The sequence below is a fragment of the Heterocephalus glaber genome, unplaced genomic scaffold (genome assembly GCF_053883595.1).
Source record: "Heterocephalus glaber isolate CG9 unplaced genomic scaffold, H.glaber_assembly_v1.0 deba00001757, whole genome shotgun sequence".
In the NCBI taxonomy this organism is placed as follows: domain Eukaryota; kingdom Metazoa; phylum Chordata; class Mammalia; order Rodentia; family Bathyergidae; genus Heterocephalus; species Heterocephalus glaber.
The window spans coordinates 1511147-1533100 of record NW_028258454.1 but is presented as its reverse complement, the minus strand read 5'-3'; the positions used below and the strand labels follow the sequence as shown (position 1 = coordinate 1533100).

Genomic DNA, 21954 nt, shown 5'->3' with positions numbered 1-21954 from the left:
GGGTATCATATTAAATATGTCTAAAATCCTTCAGTTGGCTGTAGTAAAACAATGTTGGTAGCAGGAAGAGTGTAGGCCTTCTGAGGAAGCTGGGTAGGAACAGAGTGAAAATGTAAAACAAAAGAAAGATAAGATAAAGGAAATGTAATTACCAGAGAAAAAACAGAATCAGAAAGAACCTTAGACATGATCTCATTCAGTGGCTATTGTCTTTGGGGACAGGCGCGACAGAGGATTGAACCCAGGGCCTTCACACTGAGTTACACACCCAGATTTTTCTATTTTTAGTTTGAAACAGGGTCTCACTTAATCGCTAAATTGCCCAGGGTAGGCTCAAACTTGGAACCCTCCTGCCTCAGCCTCCCAGAATGCTGGGATTACAGGTATGAGCCAGCACATCTGGCTTCCGTGGCTTTATTTTATAGGTAAGAAGTCTGAGACCCAAAGGTCAGGATCAAGTCAAGCCACTGGTAATCAGTAGAAATCATGAAAATTGTGTGCAAATCTGAAATTGGAGGCAGAACATATATTAAGAGGCAGAACCAGAAAATTCAGAGCAGAAAGAAGGGGAAACAATGAGGAAAGCAGGAACAACTTGAACAGAAGGACAAGCAGCACAATTTAAGAAGGATGTAGAGGCCAGCCTGTTACATGTGATAAAAAGGTAAAGGAGCTTGAGATAAGAGAAAAGTCCGCTGGCTTCACAGTGTCTAATCATATCTACTAACTAGTAGGATGTACAAGAACTTAGGTATATAATTAACTTCTACAGAACATCCAGGAGGACAGCAGCAAGACAAGAGAATAAACTGGAGCATTCAGCAGGCCTTAGAAGAAAGAACAAGAAATTCCAAGTCCAACCATACCCACGTTGGATTTTAGCTCAGTCACTAGCTATGTAAAGTTGAGGGGTTTACTTAAACTCTGAGCCTCAAAGCTCATCTTTAAATGAGCCATTGATATATATCTGAGAGGGTAAGTGACAGAGTACATGAAAATATCAACAGTATCAGAGAGTGTTAGTTCTATGTGGGGCTAGGGCTGTAGATTGGGGTACAGCCCTTGCCTAGCACAGCGAAGGCCCTAGGTTCAATCCCTAGCAGCATAAAAAATTAAATTAAATTTTTAAAAGACCCATGCCTGAGCTCAAGTTGCATTTTCTTTAGTAATCCAAAGGCTATATGATCTGACCCCACACATACTTCATCATTGAAGTGATGGAGAAAATGAAGACAGAGATCAAGTAGGCTGCAGTGAATGAGAAACAGCCCAGGCACAGACCCTTGGGTTGTTACTGTTGGGTTTTCCAGAGAGTCATAAAAAGTAAAGGAAATGAAATTTCATGGACAAATCACCTGAGTAGCCCTTGATTTTACTGTATACTTTCCACAGGGAAGTAATTTTACTCTTCCTGAAGAACCAAATGGTGGCCCCTTTTCCTTAACTTTCTAAGGTTCAGCCCTGACCCCGTGGCATAGATGTTTTCATCTGGAATTTTTTTCTGCTAATACTGTATGCTAATTGCCTCTTCTGACAGATTCCCCAGGAAGCTAAATCAGAAAGCTAATCCCTTATAAAAGCCACCTTTTGCATTTACAGATTTGGATGTAGTAAACAAATAGATTATTTTACCCTTAGACTCACACCTTCCCCATTGTACAATGTTTTTCAAATCCTTGGGTTTTCTTTTTTGAAAACAAAGCATATAGAATCTCATATTTTTTTAAATAAGCATAATTTAATTTTACTTTCAGTTAATTGTTTTCTGTTTCTTGAATGTCAGCTCAGAAATCACAAGTGTATCAGCCTTCCATTGAATAAATAAATTAGCAAAAACTCTACCAATAAACACGTAAGGAGAGTTTTCATTGTGGACACCACAATGGCCCTGACCACAAGGTCCTGCATGCTCACCTTGCCATGGAACCAGATGCTTTCATTTCCCTCCGGGTCCACATCATCTGTTGCCAAGGTGAGGCAGACCAGCCTCCGTGTCAGCCCCTCGGCTTTAATCTGTTTCAGTGCCTGCTTTCCTATGAAGTCTGCTGGCTGCAGGAATCCAAGATAATGATGATGAATGAATGCTCAGATGCTGTGACAAGGTTAGAGATGCAAGCATTTAAATTTGTCTTTGCTATTTTCTCACCAATTACACATTAAATAAAAATACAGATTGGATCACAGGTCTAGACAAATATTTCTTAGTCCTCGCATGACAGTTCAGCCACCTACTCCTTGAGAATTCATTAGACTTTAGGGTAATAACTTGTGGTGACAATTTTACCAGAACTGCCTAGGCAGAGAAACATAAGGCCTTCTGACCTGTGGTGGTGGACTAGGAAAGTGACCCTCATGTCAGGAGGGTCTGCACAGGAGACCTAGCTGGACATTGCACCTGGACACTGGACACTGCTACTCAGTCTATTTTACCCGAAGGAAATACACTTTTCTGAAATGTGATGCTGAAACACTCCCCGCCCCCCTGCCCCACACACACACAGTGTTGTACTTTTCCTTCTTCTGTCCATGGAATGCATTTACCTAGTGGGTTGCATTCAGTAGGTCATTCAGGAAACTTTTTGGTTTTTTTAGGAAACATTTATTGAGCCCCAACTGTATGCAAAGCATCATGCTAGGCCCTGTGTGGGTTACACAATGAATCAGACATAGGCACTTTGGACAAACAGCTCATTCTTGAATACTGCATTTTTCAAGCCTTTTTGTTCTTCCATGAAATACATGACAGATGACATTACTATTCCTAATACACTTCCAAGGGCACTCATAGGGTTATTCCCAACACAGTGCAAGTGAGTTAGTGACATTGCTTTTCAGACAATCTTGAGTACATTTTTAGGTTTTACAAAAAAATGTAGGAATCAGGTAAACTCAAAGATTTTCCCATTATTAGTAATACACCTTACAACTAAGTAGGACAACTGATGAGCAGTGATTCTCAGTAGTGACATTCAGCTAATGAGGGACACAGTTCTACTCAACTCGAATGCCAAGGGACACTTAGTAAACAAGATAAACTGGAGAATGCCCAGGAGGGAGGTGCCCCCAGAGGAACAGTATTGTAAGACTTCTACATACGGAGCTCAGAAACACATTGCTTATCTTATGGGGCTAAAAGGGGATTTGTGATGCACAAAGCATATCCTGCTGAATGAGATTTAATTAGAGATTACAATAAAAACAAAATTCTTGAAACAGTTCTCATACATAGACTACTCTCTGAAAAAAGAAAAGAATGTACCATAAATTTTAATTCTTCATTGGCCATAAAAGGAAAAAAAATCATATTTCATGCCAAAGATGGTCCCCATGGCCAACATTTAGCATTTATGCACCCCTTTCACACCTGAACATTCAGGACTTCATACAGTAAGCCCCATGAGCTCCTAGCCAGGCAGCATGAGGTTCCTCACATGCCCTCTACCTAGCATCCCCAGTCCACTCCTTGATCAACTGAGAGCTGCCAGGATGAACTCACAGTGCACACAACTTTTATGAATATTGCAACTTCCAATTGCAGACCTGCACAGGAAGCTAAAGAAAGCTTGCATTAGCCACAGTTAAAATAATGTGAAAAATGAGTCCAGCTCTCCCTCCTTCCCGAATGTGACCCAGATGGTGAAAGCCAACTGTAAAGTTTTATTATGAAGCCAGAGCATGAAGACTTACAGAAGACTGGAACCAGTATTATTTAATACATGGGGATGGACAGGAAGAGCTCAATTTATCTGAATATAAAATAAAGATAAATTCATGATAAAAAGTCATAACAAACCAAAGTTCACCATAGCTTTTTAAAATATGTATATACGTTTATTTTCTTACATTAGCACATAAAATATAGAAATATTTACACATATAAAATATTAAAACTACCTTCAGAAATAAAGAAGACAACAATATTTTACAAAGAACACATTTTTGGAAATAGACACATTGAAAAAAAAGATTTAAGACAAATGACAAAAAATTTAAATTAACAGACTCCACAAGTTGATAGATGAGTTGGTATTAATTTGGTAAAGCAAATAAAATGTTCATAGGTAGTAAACCAGATTTACATTTAAGATGGTCTAGACAGGGCCAGGGATTTAGCTCAGTAGCCGCCGCACCTGCCTCAAAAGCGCAAGGTCCTGAGTTTGATCTCTGGTACTGCAAAAACAGCAACAACAAGACTGTCTAGACAAAATTACAGGGACTTTCTTTGCAATGAAATTGAGTCAATTTTATTTTACTCTCTAAATCACAAATCTTTGGTAACTGCTTCCCCTTTTGTATAAATATTTAAAACTTCTAACTTGTCTTGAGAATTTTAAGCATCTTCACAGCAAGTTGTAAATATTTTAAGGGGCTCTCTGCCTTCTATTTTTGGGAACAAAATTCCAGATATCACATTGATTTCAAAATTAAAAACAATTATTTTTACTTTTTAAAATAAAAACCTACCATTTTCTAATTAACCTCCATGATGATTTACAATTGATTTAGAGGTCACAATCTTCATAAATTCTCTTTGTTCTTTTTAGTATCAGGAAGAGGACTCATTTTATAACGGGGTTTCAGAAGCTTGCCATTCAAGCAGTCTTCAGTGCTGTGATAATCACATAGACAATGTGCACAGTAATCAAATCCACAACCTTTCATTCACAGGTTGTACATTGTGAATAGCAATCAAGTTTTTCTGGTAATTTACAGAGAATGCAGATTTTGAGGCTTTCATTCTTTTTCAAAGACTTGGCGACCTCAGAGAATTCACTGCGTCAACTATAAGTAGAACCTCTGACCACCTTTCTTGGGTGACTTGGCCTAAGCATCTTTTTCAGGAAGAGTCTGATTTTTGAACAGAAGCTAATGCAGTTCTTATCATAACATATTCTCTGTTTGAAGCCTGTGGTGAAAATGGTCTTTTCAGGAACTCTTTGCATGCTTTGCTTTACAACTGGCATGTCCCTTTATTGTCTTCTAGAATCTTCGCCAAGTAGTGCTCACCTTAGCCATATTGATCAAGTCCATCTCACTGAGCTGAGTGAAAATAGATGTTCAGAGATGTAGAGTTCCCTTCGAAAGAATTCATTGAGAATATCTATACAAATTCTAGGCCCATTTTCCCACCAATTACATTCTGTAGTCTAAAATTTCCACTGGATATAATTTCCACCAGTATTTCTTGATCTATTTTAGGATTTAGCTTGGCATTCTTTTTAAATATTGAACAAAATACTTTTTTGAAATGAAGAACTGGCAGGAAGTTTGTTTTGGGATATTGGTCTGGGCTTTGTGTACGTAGCAGTCAGGACCAGGGATTGCTTGTGAAATTTTCTCCAAGAGTGAGGCTGCCCTCTTCATGTGCACTGAGGCACTTTGTTAAATGAGGAAAAGCTGCTGTCTTCATAAATCCTATTGGTCTCTAGTTCTGTTTCATTTGAACTATTGTTTGTCCAATGTGTAGATTTTCCTTGTTATGCAAGGGCTTGCTTTTTGTTTCAAGTTCTCCAATCCAAGGCCTCACAATTGGTAACGTAAGGTATGATGACCTTTCATAGTCTTTCATGCAGTCTTTACAAGAAACTTCCAAATACACAGGACTATAGAAACCGGGTCTTCCAGTGTCATCAGGTTTTACCAGTTTAATTTCAGAACAAATATGGTTACAATTAACATCATATTTCATTTTGACATAAAGAGTGGAACTTTCTTCTTTATAATTGTCCAGGGGCGAGTGTGCCCGGCAATTGACATGTGACCCAGCTGCAGTGGCACCAGCTCATGCTGGTGGGTGGGTTTCTGTCTCAGGTGAAGGAATAGCACTATAACTAAAATATGTATATCTAAATACAAAAAGAACTCTATACCAATGACAAAATGTTTTGCTATCCATGGGGGTGCGGGTACTGGGCATTGAAGCCGAGGCTTTTGATACTGTGCTTTATCCCCACCCCTATTTATATTTTTAATTTTGACCCAGGATCTCACTAAGTCTCTAAATTGTCTGGATAGGGCTTAAAACTTAACGATCCTCTTGCCTCATCCTCCCAGAGTGCTGGGATTATAGATATGCACCATCACACCTAGATTTTTCTATCTTTTTAAAGGGAGATTTGTTTTAACAGATAGATAATAGATAAATGATGACAAAGGTGCTTTTTAGAGTCCCTGTCTCCTTCCCATCTCTACTTAGTTTATCTCCATTTCCTATCATCTATCCTTTATATTATTTAATAAAATACAACTGCTATAAATACTCTAAATGAAGAATATTCTTTTTAAAATTTTCCCTTGGTGGCTTGAACCTGTTTTGAATGACATTCATTACACAGTATTTTTGTACTCTGTAAAAGTACTTGAAAACATCCTGAAGGTTAATACTAATGGGATTTGATGGTGGTATTTTATAGCCCTGAGTTAGGAAGCAATCTTGCCAGTGGTATCACCCTGAGATGGGAATGAAAACAGTATGCTAACAAACAGCAGCAAGCCACCCTTTGTAGAGAATACTGAAAACATTGGTTTGGGCACAGGCAGGGCATGCGCCTGTCCACCCTGCACAGCCCTCCTTCCCGAGGGAGCCACACCTGACCTGGGGTGATTTAAGTGGGTGACAGCATTTCATCCTCATTTGACTTGGCTTCCCCCCAAGACTGTATATTGTACTTTACTATATCCTTATTAATTATAAAGGAGAAGAAAATGTGTCTGACGGTTATGCTATAATGAAAGCTGGGGCTTTCAGCATGACCCAAGAACAGAAATACATGGCTTTAATGAGTCATTGTCAAATTAACTGTATAAATAGCCATTAATGTCTTTGAAAAATGTATAAATTTGGGAGCACTGAGACTATAGCTTAAAATAGTGTTGGCTGGTGTTTTTTCATTTATTAATTTTAAATAGCACTAAGAGCCATTAAAAGAGCCACCTGCAACAGGAACTAAATGTAACATCCCTATACATGAAAACATTTAGATTTTCAGTGGGGAGTCATTGGTCATCTCTGATTAGCCCTACTACACGTGTATTACCTAGATGCCAGTGTGAATGAAATATACTAAACTAGCGCATTTGAGGTGGTGACTCTCCGGGCAGCTCAGTCTGCAGATCTAGAAGATCATATCGGACGGCAGCAGTGAAGGAGCCTGATATGGAGCCAGATGAGGGCTCTGGGGTAGACCAGGAGAGACCATAAACACACAGCTTCAGACCTTTTCTCATCCATGTATGTGGAGCAAAGAACACCCACCAGGAAATTCCCTGAAGTCATGGGTATGATTTCACTTTTTGGATAAAAATCTTTTAATTTAAATATCAAAAATTCTAAAGATCCAAGGGAATCAGTGCTGCATTCTGTGTCCCAATAAAGCCCTTTAGAAATCAGGTGCAGCACTGAATCACACCTGCATTTGACAGTCAAGGAGATAGCTGCACTCATAGAGACCTGCCGGGCACTGGGACTGCAGGTGGCTGCCTGGAGATGAAAATCAGGTGACAGCTTCTGCTGCTGTCCCTCAAAGCTTTCCCGAAAAGCTTCTCATTTGAAACGGGCTTCTGATCATGGTTTGCAATGCTGAAGACCCCTTTGTGAGCACAGGGCCTGGCCAGCCACGGGCCTGTGTCATCTCCACCTGCTTCCAAGACGCTGGGTTCCCTGTGCACCAAGGGCCCCCAGGAGCGAGCCGGGCCCTTCCCTCCATGGAGATAAATAACACCACTGTTCACTGCATAGTCACAAACTCCAAACCACAGAAGTCCTTAAGCAAGCAGAGAAAGAGTCCAATCTCATTTCTCATGTAAAGACCTGAAGGCACCGCAACAGAAAGAGCCTTGCTGAAGGTGACAAGACGACCTAGTGCTGAACCTCAAGCCAGGTCTCGAAACTCCCTTCCATCCCCACAACCTCAAGCTCTGCAATGGCCTACATAACTTCACAAGAACCATGCTTTTAATAGCTCTTTGACAGAGAGAGATTTAAATTGTTGGCTTAGCAACTAAAGAGTGTTATTAGCTGGAAAACGACTACTCCCACGTGTGTACTTTTCATTCTCTTAACAATCTAAAGGAAACAACTCAGCTACTATTTTTCTAATCTAAATTACTAGCCAGGTAAGAATTCCTTGTCATAAAAGGCTTTAATATAACTAGAAAAGGGATCCTATTAACTAAAAGAAATGGGGGGGGGGGCAAAATAGAAACCTGGAGAAAATATTTAAAATATGCCTAAGCCAGGTCAATGATAAAATTAAGTACTCGGGAGGCTGAGGCAGGACAATCCTGAGTCTGAGGCCAGCCTAGGTCACACAGTGAGTTCAAGGGTGGTCAAGACTACATAGTGAGATCCTGTCTCAATAAAACAAAAGCATAATAATAATAATTAGCTTTCAAACAAAACTAGATTTTTTTCAGAACTAAAATAGCCTCCATTACATGTGTTCTAACACTTTTACTGGATTCAATTGTAAAGAAAATGTTTATTTCAGCTGGAGGTGGTGGTGCACACCTGTAATCCCTGCCCTCAGGAGGATGAAGCCAAGAGTTCAAGGTCAGCCTGGACTGTGTAGTGAGTTAAAGCCAGCCTGGACCATATAGCTAGACTGGAATGGGCTGTGGCTTTACCAAGTGTACTTTATATTTCACTACATTAGCACCTATTACAGTATAGACTTCCCACAGTACAGTTGGCTGTCTGCATCCCTGGGCTCTGTACCTGTGAACCAGTCAACCATGGACAGCAGGTACTCAGGAAAAAACTGTGCCTATACCAAACAAGGACAGACTTTTTTCCTTGCCATTCCCTAAACAACACAGTGTAACACCAATTTACATATCAATTTCACGGTACTAGGTAATAAAAGTAATGTAGAGGGCCAGGGATTTAGCCCAGTGGTTCTGCCACCTGCCTAGCAAGCTCAAGGTCCCAAGTTCGATCCCCAGTACCCCCCCCCAAAAAAAGTAATGTAAAGATGATTTAAAGTAAACAAAAGGGGGCCGGGGAATTAGCTCAGTGGTTCTGGCGCCTGCCTCGCAAGTGCAAGGTCCCGAGTTCGATCCCCAGTACCAAAAAAAAAAAGGATGTGAATAAATTATATGCAAATACGATGCTGTCTTATATAAAAGGTTGATCAAACTAGGGCTGGGGATTTAGCTCAGTGGTTTCGCCACCTGCTGCGCAAGCGCAAGGACCCGAGTTCGATCTCCGGTACCAAAAAAAAAAAGATGATGAATTTCAATTTTTAAAAATGTCTTACAATAAAAGATACATTGCTATTGATTCCCCTCAAAGTTCTCCCTTTGGACATGCTATCCCATTGTTCGTGAAAAAGTTTTCTTTCATGTCTTTACAAGGTGTGATCAAAAATTCAGTGACTGCTGCTGCCAAGTGCCATCCAATGGAAAGGCAGGCTCATAAAAACATCATGGAGTGTCCTCATTCACCTTATTCATTAGATCTAGCACCATGGGGCTTTGGCTCTTCCTAAAGTCAAAATGACCATGAAAGATAAAGGTTTTGATTGACTCAGGACATTGAAAGAGCCATGATAAAACAATTAAAAATATTCATGAAAGAGGCCTTCAGAACTGCTCCAGAAAGTGGCAAGAATGGTGGGATAAGTATGTTTGAAGTGTGTGTGTATGGGGGGGGGGGATACTCTGAGGTGAATTAATGCCAATGTGTCTTTTTTTTTTTTTTTTTTTTGCGGTACTGGGGATTAAACCCAGGACCTTGTGCTTGCAAGGCAGGCACAGTGCCACTGAGCTAAATCCCCAGCCCAGCAATGTGTCTTTTGCTGTAATAATTTTTTTTAAAGAATTTAAACATTCACTGTATTTTTGAATGACACTTCATATAAGAGACTTGAGCATCTACATGTTTTAGGCTGAGGGAGGGCCTCAGAACCAACTATCCATCCCATACTGAGGGATGACTATAGCTTTCATCTCTCTAGGTTGGTGTTATGGTTTATATTTAATGTTCCTCCAAAGCCTCATGTGCTCATAGGTGGGGCTTTTGGGAGGTTACTAGATTCTGGCTGTGTGACACTGGATTGATCCACTGAGAGGCTTACAGCTATATGATGTCAGGAGGTGAAGCCTGGTGGGAAGAGGAGGATCACTGTGGGTGTGGCCTGGAAGAGTGTATATATACATCTTTGCTCCTCCCTTAATTGCTCCTTTGCTTCCTGCCTGCCCTGCCATGCAGTGCCCCTCTGCCATGCTCCCTTGCCTTGGAACCAGCCAACTATGGATGGAAATCTCTACAAACTGTGAGCTAAAGGGTGTGGGACATTTTGTTCAAGCAACAAGAAAGTAAGATAGCAGGAGTGAAAAACAAGTACTCATTTGGTGTTTTAAGGATAGTACTTAAGCCTAAATGCAAAGTAAATGATTATTAAAGGAAAAGCAATGAAGAAATGAGCCTCAGTTAGGGACTCAAGACCTTCCTTGCTGAAGCCTGAAGAAAGAACCCCAAAAGAATATAGCTGCTTTCCCCCACATTTGATAAGATGGAAAGTAACTAACATTTAGTGAGGTTCCAAATGGTCTTTATGTCATCTAAGACTCACAAAAACTTGTGAGGAGGAGGTTTTCTTTATTTTACAGGTGAGGAAACTGAAGTACCTATGGATTAAGCAATTTGCTTAGTTCCAGAACTAGGAAGTGGCAGAGCACTAATTGAAATCATTCAATAAACATTTACTAAGCCTCCATTGATGATCTGATGCAGTTCTGGATCTTAAGGATTCTCAGCCTCCGTTCTCAAAGGCTCACGGTCTGGCTGAGGAGATGGCCAGGAATATAGCATGTGGTAAGCACAGTGGCAGAAAGAAGCACACAGTGCTAGAGAAGCATGGTCCCCAACACTCCCTAGTGTAATCACCACTTGCCCTTAAAGGACCCAAACCCATATTTCCTGAGCAGAGCTCCCAAGCCAGAGGCAGGTGCTCAGCTGCCTTGGAGACTTTCTACTTGGCTACCCCACAGCCCTCTGAGTCTCCCAATCCTCCTACCTGTTAGCCACACCCTTCCTGTGCCTCTATCCTTCACCCCTCCGCGCAGTCCCAAGAGTGGGCTCCGCTGCCATCTCAGATCACCCTGACCTCTCTCTTCCCCACCTGACAGCCACTGTTTTAGTTGAAAACTTCACCATTTCTCCACTGCATTTCTTCTGAAAATGGGAAAAATGACCTCCTAGTGGCTAGATAATCTATTTTTGATCTGTTTCCCATTACCAGAGTGTCATTCCTGACTCCAGATCCTTCAGTCAACCCTCAATGTCTCCAGGACAAACTCCTAGGCCTAGTAGAAGACAGAGACCCTCCTGATGAGGCTGCAGCTCTTCCCTGGTGTCATGTCTTGACACTGCTTCAACAACAAAATATTTACTGGGCATCTGCGAGCCCTGAGGTAGGTATTGAGGATAAGAAGACAAAACAGTTTATATTGTTGGCACCTGGACTCAAGAACCTTCTGTTCTATTCAAAAAGAAAAGAGAAAAAATAAACAAAATCATTGCAAGCTCTAAGTCCTATAAGGAGGACATATGTAATAAAATCTATCTAATAAATATCCAATATACTCTTTTTTTCCAATATATTGGTTTTTTTGATACCAGGGATCGAACTCAGGTCCTTGCGCTTGCGCAGCAGGCAGCAAAACCACTGAGCTGAATCCCCGACTCCAATATATTGTTAATATATACCCAATATATACAAGATAATATGCCATTACCAAATTAATTTTATCCCTAAAGTGAAAGGCTTAATATTAGAAAACTAGTAAATGCAATTCACCATATGACAAATGTTTTTTAAAAGATTACTTCAGTACATGAAGAAAAGTTTCCTGCATTTTCTAAAATCCAGTTTCTATTTGCCATTTAAAAACATCTAGCACTAGGAATAGAAGGACATGGCCTGAACCTGATAAAAAGCATCTATGAGAAACCTACAACTAACATCATACCTAATGAAGAAAGACCCAGTGCTTTCCACCTACAATCATGGACAACACTAACATATTTGCTACCAGCATTTCTGTTCCACTTTGTTCAAGGCTCATCCAGTGGAGATGCTAGCCAGTCTAACAAGGAAAGGAAAAGAAAGACATTCAGACTAGAAAAGACAAATAAAAGCTTTATTTTTATGCAACATGTAGAAAATTCAATAGAATCTACAACAAAGTGACTATACCTATATTGTGGACTTAGCAAGGTTGCAATAAAAAAGAATCAAAATACAAAACCAATTGCATATCTCTGTATTATCAATAAACAACTGAAACTAAAAATACTATTTACAATAGTATCAAAATATGAAATGCCAGGGCCGGGGACTTAGTTCAGTGGTGTTCAACACCATTATTCTTTAAGAAAGTAAATTAAGGGCCAGGGATTTAGCTCAGTGGCACCTTGCCAGCCTCGCAAGTGCAAGGTTCTGAGTTCAATCCCCAGTACCAAAAAAAAAAAGTAAATTAAAACCATGATGAGATATGACCACGCATCTCTTAGAATAGAATAGCTGAAATTAAAATAACCAACCATGACAAACATTTGACAAAAATGTGGAGGAACTGGAACTTTTACATATTGCTGGTAGGACTATAAAATGTAAAATGGTACCCCACTTTACCAAAGTATCTTTTTAAAAAGTTAACATAGGCTAGGGATTTAGCTCAGTAGTCCCACTGCCTGCCTCGTAGCTACAAGATCCCAAGTTCCATCCCCGGTACCAAAAAAAAAAAAAATTTAAGATAAAGATAGAAGAAAAAAATTTTAAAGTTAACATATACTTGCCATTTTACCCAGCCATTCCACCCCAGATTTGCCAACAGAAAAGGAAGGGTATGTCCACACAAATACCTGGACACAAACACTCATAGCAGTTTTATTTGTCATAGCGCTGTTATGGTTTGTGTCTAGATGTCCCCCAAGGCCTCATGAGGACATAGGTGAAGCTTTTCAGAGGTGGCTGGATCTAGAGTATGTGATGCTGTGATCAAGGATGTGACTCTAGGATTAATGGTGTGATGCTAGGATTAAGGGTAATCCACCCTAGGTTTGAGTGCTACTGGCCCTAAGGGCAGGCAGCCTGGACAGGATATAAGGGACAGAAAGAGGGCTGCTGTTATTGTTTGCTGCTTATTCATTCTTTTGCTGCTTTGCTCCTTTCTGCCTGCCATGGACTGTTTCTCCTCTGTGGTGCACCTCTGCTATGCCACCCTGCCATGGAGCCAGGCAACTATGGACTGAAACCTCTACAAACCATAAGCTACAATAAACCTTTCCTCCTTCAGGTGTTGGGTACTTTGTCTCAGCAATGAGAAAAGTAACTAAGACATGCCCTAAACTGGAAACAACTCAAATGCTCATCAACAAATGAGTGTTTAACAAATTGTGGTGTATCCATAAGATGGAACACTGGCTATAAATAGGAATGAAGTCAGGTGTGGTGGCACATGCTTGTAATCCAAGAACTCTGGGAGGTTCAGGCAGAAGGATCTGGAGTTTGAACCCGATCTAGAAAACTTAGTGAGACCCTGTCTTAAAATCTAAGAATCAAAAAGGGTCGGTATTTTTTTAGCTCAGTGTGAAGGCCCTGGGTTCATTCCCTAGTAACGCAAAAAAAAGGCAGGGGGGATTTGACTATTGATATAATGTGACAACATGGATAACTCTATTTATGCTGAATGAAAGAATCCATACCAAAGGGAGATTATCTACTATGGAATCACACTTATATAGATTTTGCATTTATTCTAGAAGATGCAAAGATACCTACAGTGTCAGAAGCCAGGTGAGTGACTGCATACCTGTCAGCATGCAGAGGTGGGTGGGTTGCCAAGGGGTAAGAGCAATATTCTAGGGACAGGAAAATGTTCACTGTCTTCATTGTGTGTGACAATGGTTTCATTGGTATGTGTGCACATGAAACATTATCAAATTGTTTACTTAAATATGTCAATTTATTGCACACACAAATTATGCTGTTAAAATTTAAAAATTACTTCAATTTATTCCAAGACTTAGGTTTCCATGGATTCCCAAATTTTAAAAGCAGTCAGCTAACAGCACACTTAAGCTTTTGGAATAGAAATAAAGTATTGTTTCAGAACAGAAATTGGATCTCTATGAGGACAATGATTCAGTAGCTCTTGGTTTAATATATTCTGACAGGTGTCTCGAGGTTGATAAACTACACTTCAGCCCATGCTTAACCCCTTCCCTTGCCTTTTCTTCCCCTTCTCTTATCACTCAACACTGAAAATGCTAAGAGACTAATGATAGCTTAATTTAAGTGACACAATTATATGGCTCATAAAGATAACATAGCACAAGGTCTTCGACCACTGTAGTAAGTGATATCTCATTTCTAGACTTGTAAAAGCAACTTTCATTTTACAGATTAGAGATCTCAGGCACAAAAGGAAGTATAATGGATTTCCTGGGCCACAGAGCTAGGACTTGGTGGCTTTAGCAAAAGCTCAGGGCTGGAGGTATAGCTCAAAGACAGAGAGCTTGTACGGCTGTGTGAAGCCCTGTGTCCCAGAACTTGGGGAAATCACTACTGTCCAGTTATAAGAAAAACAAAGATGTGGGTGGAGTCATTGATCCCAGCCAGAATGGGTCTCAGAGCTGCTGAGCTGCTTCCCTCCATTGCAGGTTTTGCAGCACCTTGCCTGACCAGCACAACCCATTTTTCCACTTTCTGGAGCACAGCTGGTATGAGGCTAAAAGAACTGTGACAGTGGCTCAAGACCTTTGGTGCATAAAATCCCACCTGCAGAGCCAGAAGAAGAAATCTGGATGCTGCAAACATTTGATCTAATTGGTCTGGGGAAGTCTGTGCTCTGGAACCTACTACATCAGAATTTCCCTGGGTGGGGGACTTATTAAATAAAACAGACCACTAGGCCCCACCCTAACTGTTTTGAGTTTTGGAGCCTGGGATGGTACCCAACAATTTGCATATTTTAACAAATCCCTAGTAACCCTGACTGCTGATCTGTGGACCACTTTGAGAACCACTGGGCCAGGGCATCAGGTAATTGCTTCAAGTTCTTCAGGATAGAAATGTTCAGCCATTTGAAAGTCACTGATCTAACAGTCATTCTCAATCTTTTCTGGAATTACCTGGGGAAAAAAAAGCAACAACTGGTGGCTGAATCCCTACTCCAGAGATTCTTTTTTAATTGATCTGTGGTGCTGCCTGGGCTTGGGATGTTTAAATGAGACATATTTTTAAAAGAATCACATGCCACATGATTTCAATGTCTAGCCAAGACTGAATATCAATGGATAGTTTCGGCCTCCTTGACTCCTATTAGCATTTACCCAATACAGAAGACCCTCAAGTTATGACTGGCCTGACATACGAACAACTTGGGTTAATTAGTTTAATGGAAGATTCATCGTCCTCTTGTTATCTATAGTGTGTGTCCAGGTAAACATCCCGATCTCAACTGTATTGACTTACAACCAACTTAAGTTACAACTAGCCCTCCCAACAACAGAGTTCCTAAGTTAAGGGTCCACTGTATTTCCTGTGTTGGATACTGTAACCACTATAACATATCAGGAATTCCTTTCTAACTTCTGCCTGTGAACATCACTTTGATATTTTAAAATATCTAATATTTATGGACTACTTAAAATATGTTAGGGCTGACGTTAAGTGCCTCATTCTTTTCTAATTTGACTTTTTTCTTTTTGCTTACTGAGCAGTTACACTTTAAATAACATTTCCTCAGAGAGACCCTATGTTTTCTGGAATTAACATTGTCATCTAATTTGTGGTCAACATATGTTACATTTTGTTCTGTTTCCACTGGTTAGACAATCAAGACAGGGGAAGAGGAGGAGGAAGAAGAAAAAACATAGGAAAAATTTTTTCCTGATCTATTTAAATACATTACACTCAGTCCTTAATTCTCTGTAAATCTTGGTAGTGGTTCTTCATAAAAGGACAAATTCACTAATTCCAAGAAGAAAAATCTAAGAATACCTATGACTCTTCCTTAAGGCAGCTGATTTTCCTTTTGTTTCTATTAACGCAGTTCTTCTATTTCCAGCTAGACACAAAATGTAACTGGTTTTTTCTCCGAAAGTTAGCTTCTTTTAGAACAAATTAAAATACTGTTAAGAACAATAATAAGAGTTGTTTCAGATAAGAAGGTTTATTTAGGAGAGTTTTTTATTTCCTGAATCATGCTTTTTATTAAGATTGTTTATTAACATATCTTGTCTTTCTGTTAAATGTATCTTTCTTCTTGTATCTCCCAGAAACAACTGAGGAAATACCCTGCATATATTAGTATAATTGACTTGCGTGTTGACTATTATGAGGATTGAAAAGATTTAACTTGGATGAGTTTGTGCCTATTACTTGTAATTTGAAAATAAATAACTTTTAAAGAAATTACTATTATGTATATTTAAATTAATTACATAAATGACACTGGATTCAGTTATAATAATATTGTACTTGACAAAATTACATTAAGTTTATGAATAATAGATCTATAGTGATTTATAATGAAAACTCTGGAATATAAGAAACTTTTACCTTTTTTTTTACTTTGTCATGGAACCCAAAGATGTTCTTCCACAAAATATAATTTGAGGCATCTCTTAGAGACAGACAGTGAGAATAAAAGCAACAAGGTCTAATCCAAAATATCACTACCTCAGTTCTAATCAAGTGTCTTATTTACCTGAAAAAAATGGATTAGTGTGTAAAGTGAGTCAGTAATAATAGCTTCCATTTGCTGAGCAACTGCTAAGTTCTCAGTGCTTGCTCTTTCCAGCCCCATTAAAAAACTCCTTGTATGCTAACTGAAGGAGAGGTAGATCTAAGCTTTATTGATGCTAAAACCAAAACTCCCAACCAATAACTTCATTTCTTTACAAATATATTGAATCTATACATAATGGAATACTATTCAGCTATAAAGTAGGACAAATTTGAGACATTTGTAGCAAAATGAATGCACCTGGAAAATATAATGTGGAGTAAAATGAACTAGGCACATAAGCTTAAATACTGTATGGTATCTCTCATCTGAGTAAGGCAAAATACAAACAAAGAGCACAATAAAGGATGGATAGAAAGGGACAAGGGGATGGATCTCTTGTAAATAGGAAGGTGTCCAAGAGATAAAGGATCAGCTGAGGGTGGGAGAGAAGGCCACATTCCAGGTTGAGACTCTGAAAATAACCCATTCCTGCCTCTGTTGCTAGCCTTGCACTGTGCAGTGGAGAATTCTCAGTTGTGATTTTTCAAAATCTGGGTTTGGATTCTTGGAGCAGCTGAATTGCTATTGCTCAGTACTCTATTTTCCAGCACTGGAGATTTGAAGGCTTCTGATCCTCACAAGTTCTTGCTGTCCTCATGGCTTCCAGTCAAAGGAGTCAATCCTGTGAGGGTTCAAGCTCCTTGCAGGACGCACATTTCTCTCACATCCTGCAAAATGTGCTCCTAAATGCCAAGTTATGTAAGTTGGTGTCATTTCTGCTCCACAAGTATCAAAAGACAGAGCAGGTCACCATGAAAGAAATGCTGCATGATGTGACCCATGATTACCGTAACAACTTCCTCTGAACTTTTGGGAACTCTGTGAGTCCATGAATCTGGGCTTTGGCATTAAAATCAGGGAAGTGAATTACCCAGGCAATATATATGAGCTAGTCCCCATTTTGGGTCTTACATACAGTGGGATACTAGACGGCAATGATGAAAGAATCATTCTCAAAATCTACATCATTATATTCGTCCTGTCTCTAATCTTCATAGAGGGCAACTGTATCAGTGAAGAGGACCTAACCCAAAAAGTGAAAAGATGGGACATGTTAGCTCAGTCTGAGCATATTCATTTTGAGGAAGCTTGGAGCTTCATCACTGAGGATTTAGTATGGGAAGAGTACCTGATGTACGGGCAGATTCCTAACAGTGATTCTGCTCACTATGAGTTCCTGTGGGGTCCAAGGACTCATGCTGAAACCAGCAAGCTGAAAGTCCTAGTTCATATGGCCCATCTTAATGGAACAGATCCCAAGTCTTACCCAGAACTATATGAAGGGGCTTTGGAAGCAGAACTAGGTATAGATCCAGCGTCCCTGAGAAACAGGATATTGTACAACTGTGTCACTGACTTTGTTGCCACCCCAGAAGAGAGGAAGCCCATTTCCAGTCTCTGTGGAGAGCAGGCAGTTTTCTAAGTAGTGAAAGGACAGGGGAGGGGGTAAAATAGCACACATAGCATCTTGCAATTATTTTGATAAAATGGGAGTGGAATAGGAATTTCCTGGAAAATTGTAAGTTTACATCAAGTTAGAGGGACCCTAGAAAAAGTGATAAGGATGAAAATCAAATATTGGCTGCTGCTTATTTCTTTTCCCCTGTTGATCTGTACTTAAACTTATATTTATTGAAAAAAAGATGAAGGATGAGGAATGAGGAGAAGGGGAAAGGAGTAGAATAAAGATATGTCATTGGCATAGGAAAAAACTTTATGAACACATCTTCAGTAGCACGGGAGCTAGCACGAAGAATCAACAACTGGGATCTCATTGTATTAAAAAGCTTCTGCACTGCAAGAGAAACCACCAACAGAGCTAAGAGACAACCTACAATGTGGGAAGAAATTTTTAGCAGCTGTACCTCAGACAAAGGACTACTATTAAGAATATATAAAGAATTGAAAACAATCAGACCCCCCAAATTCAAAGACCCAATTCAAAAATGGGCATCTGAAATGAACAGACATTTCTCAAACAAAGAAGTAAAAACAGCAAATAAATATATGAAAAAATGTTCAACATAACTGGTCATTGGAGAGCTGCAGATGAAAACAACACTGAGATTCCACCTCACTCCAGAAAGAATGGCTGCTATCAAGAAATCAACCAATAACTAATGCTTGCGGGGGCATGTGGAGAGAAAGGAACCCTTCTCCATAGTTGGTGGGAGTGCAGACTGGTGGAACCACTGTAGAAATCAGTATGGAGATACCTCAAAGAACTAGGACTAGAGGTCCCATTTGACCCAGCTATTCCCTGCTGGGACTCTTCCCCAAAGAATTAAAAGAATTGTATGACAGTGATAAATGTGCACCTATGTTTATAGCGGCACAGTTTGTAATAGCTAAAGCTTGGAAACAGCCCAAGTGCCCATCAACTGGAAACTGGATAAAGAAGTTGTGGTTTTTTTATAAAATGGAGTATTACTCAGCCATAAAGAACAAGAAACTAGAGTCATTTATAGCTAAATGGATGCATATTGAGGCCATACTCTTAAGTGAAATAAATAGGACACACATGTGTAAATACCGAAGTTTCTCTAGTGTGAGAAACTCAAAGTGTAAATAAGGATGAAAATGATTAAAATGAATAATTGATAATTTGAAATAGGAAAAGGCCCAAAGGTATAGGGGTGGTGGGAGGGGAAGGGGAAAGGGAAGAAGGGAAAGGAAAAATTATGAGAGGAAAAAAAATGGAAACAAAGTCTTTGTGAATAGGGAAGGGTGCACAGGTAATGGAGAAAAAGTAAGAACTAAGATACATCATGTTCAGGTACAAACACCCAACAATAAATGTAAATGTATTGTATACCTAAAATGTACCGATAAATAAATAAAGAACAAAGATATGTCATGTATAGGAACCTAATAATCTCAATGGTTGTAAGCATTATATGTCATAAACATGAGCTAAGATTAATAATATCAATAAGAATGAAAATGGGCAAGGGGAATTAAGTGAGGAGGGAGGGAGAGGGAAGGGGAGGGGATTAAAGAAACAAGCTACATTATGTACAAGTAGTACAGTTAGAAACAGGAAAGTTGAGGGACCCACTCCCTTCCCTTCATTGAACTATAAACACAACACCACCCTAATGATTATCCATGTTTAAACTCAGGAGGTGGCAATGCCTGAGGCGTCAGATCATCTATACCAGGGAGAGACTGAATGGGAGGCACTAGAGTCAGAGGTGTCTGACCACCATGGGAGCTGGAGTTAGAGGTGTCCGACCCTTTAAATACTGGAAGCCTGAGTTATTGAGGGTTACTCTTCCTCCTTTTTCACTTTGTCCCTCTGCCTGTTCCTGCTGATAGCGTTCTGTGATCTTCAATAAAATATAACTACTTAACTACTTACAATGGGTTGCATGCTTGGCAATTTTTTCCTTGTCATGCACAAGAACCTAGGCTACTTTGGCTCATTCAACTGTAACACATGTACCCGCTCCTCAAGATGACTATAAACTGCATGTACTGCAAACATGTACTAATAAAAAAGCTGTATATATTTTTAAAAATGAGTACCATATTTTTTTTTAGACAAAAGGAAATGCCATTCTAATTACAAAGGGTATATTAGCTAAATGAAGAGGCTTTTCCCCCTAGACATAACTATAAGGGTATTTTAAGAGAAAGGTTTGCCTAAGGACATTTTATGTATCTTTTTTTTCTTTTTTGGCAAATACAGCGGATATAAGTATTCGATCACAATTCTACGGAAGTGTTAGGTTTTAAAGGCAGCTGCTAGATTCCATTACTTTCACCTCCACAAGGGGCAGAGTTGTGTGCCACTGACAGCTCTGAGCGGTTCTAGATCAAGGCTAAGAACAGATCCCACAGCTTTGCTTCCCGAAACACCATTTGTTTTCAAGCTTCATGAGACCAGAGTGCCAACAGAATCACAGAGCATCATTGACTTTCAGACCTGTGGCGCAGCAAGGTGTTAAATAAATGGTCTGTAGCAAATGCTTCCTAGATGAACGAGTGCTCCTGAGTTCGCCCCGCCCCAGTCAGGCCCGGGGCTAACTGAGCTAACCCAACCCGAGACAGAAGGAAGCCAGGGCCGCCCACACCCTCCCTTGTCACAGAAGATTTCCCGAGTGTTCCCTCCTTTCTTAGCGGTTTTGACAAGTAGACAGTTCACCCTAATTTGGCCTGATGGCCCATCTTCTCAAACAGCCACTTTCCTCCTTAAAATAAGCAAAGCAGCTATGTTAATGCTACCAGAAAACAAAGTCGGTTATAACAAAAGCACGGCTGTGGGGATATCAGTCTGTAAAAGGGAGTGTATACAAATTCTGTTTAAAACACAGAGATTCCTGGACAGTTCACACCTGAGACGCTGTAGAAAAAGGTGTGCATGCAACCTGGCCCCAGGAGGCCTCCCAGGCCTCTCTGCCCATCTGCCTTGGTTCCCATGCCCTCAGCTGAGGAGGGTGCTGGTGGTCTTCAGGGATCTAGCCTGACAGTCTGCCTCCCTCACTTTTCTTCTCATTGTGTTTATATAATCATCATGTAAATGCTTAAGAACCAAGCAAGGAATGCTACCTATTTGCTTTTGAACGAAATGCCAGAGTTTTAGGATTTTGGTATCAAATACTGCTCTGCACTGGGTGTAGCTTCTATTTTCATATTGCATTGATTTCCAAAGCAATATAGACTTGCAGTATATTATTCTGAAAAAGGTATGTGAGACCTTCTAAAGGGCTTTAAAGGGAATACCTCCTGTACTTTAAGTGTCTAAGATTTTACTTTTTAGGCTTGGGACTTGAATATGAAGTTACATAGCTTAGTTTGTAATGTTAATAAGTTTTTCAGGAACCTGTTTCACATTATATGGTGATATGAAATCAAGCCAAAGTTGCTGTGAAACCACCAAATAGGATCTACACAAAGTTGATCCAATCTATTCACCAGTCTTAGAAATTATCATGCATGGCTGTGACTAGATTGATACCAACTAACCAACCAAACTGACATAGTTAGAAAAACTTGCCTGGGCCAAGTCTATAGTCTATGTGGATCTTTATACAATAAAATAATTAAGGATTAACTTTGTGATGCCTGAATGAGAACTAACAATTCAGAAATCATGAAGACAGGCAGTTAATCAAAATTAGTACCTATTAGGCCACGTTCTTCAGGCCAGAC

The 21954-nt window shown here is 39.8% G+C and overlaps 1 protein-coding gene and 1 pseudogene across 7 annotated transcripts in view; both read right to left on the bottom strand.

Annotated features, from left to right (window-relative positions):
* Dmgdh (dimethylglycine dehydrogenase) overlaps positions 1 to 21954 on the bottom strand; it is a 70370-nt gene that overhangs the window by 7453 nt on the left and 40963 nt on the right. For 5 of the 7 annotated variants that reach the window (XM_021248575.2, XM_087201172.1, XM_004870206.4 and 2 more), the window contains one exon: positions 1915 to 2049. In XM_021248575.2, the coding sequence (XP_021104234.1) occupies positions 1915 to 2049 (135 nt within the window). Of the gene's footprint in view, positions 1 to 1914; positions 2093 to 13995; positions 20994 to 21954 lie in introns of those variants that run through there. The other 2 variants (XR_002391052.2, XM_021248574.2) reach the window with 2 other exon arrangements.
* On the bottom strand, positions 4510 to 13843 carry LOC101721956 (F-box only protein 5 pseudogene; annotated as a pseudogene).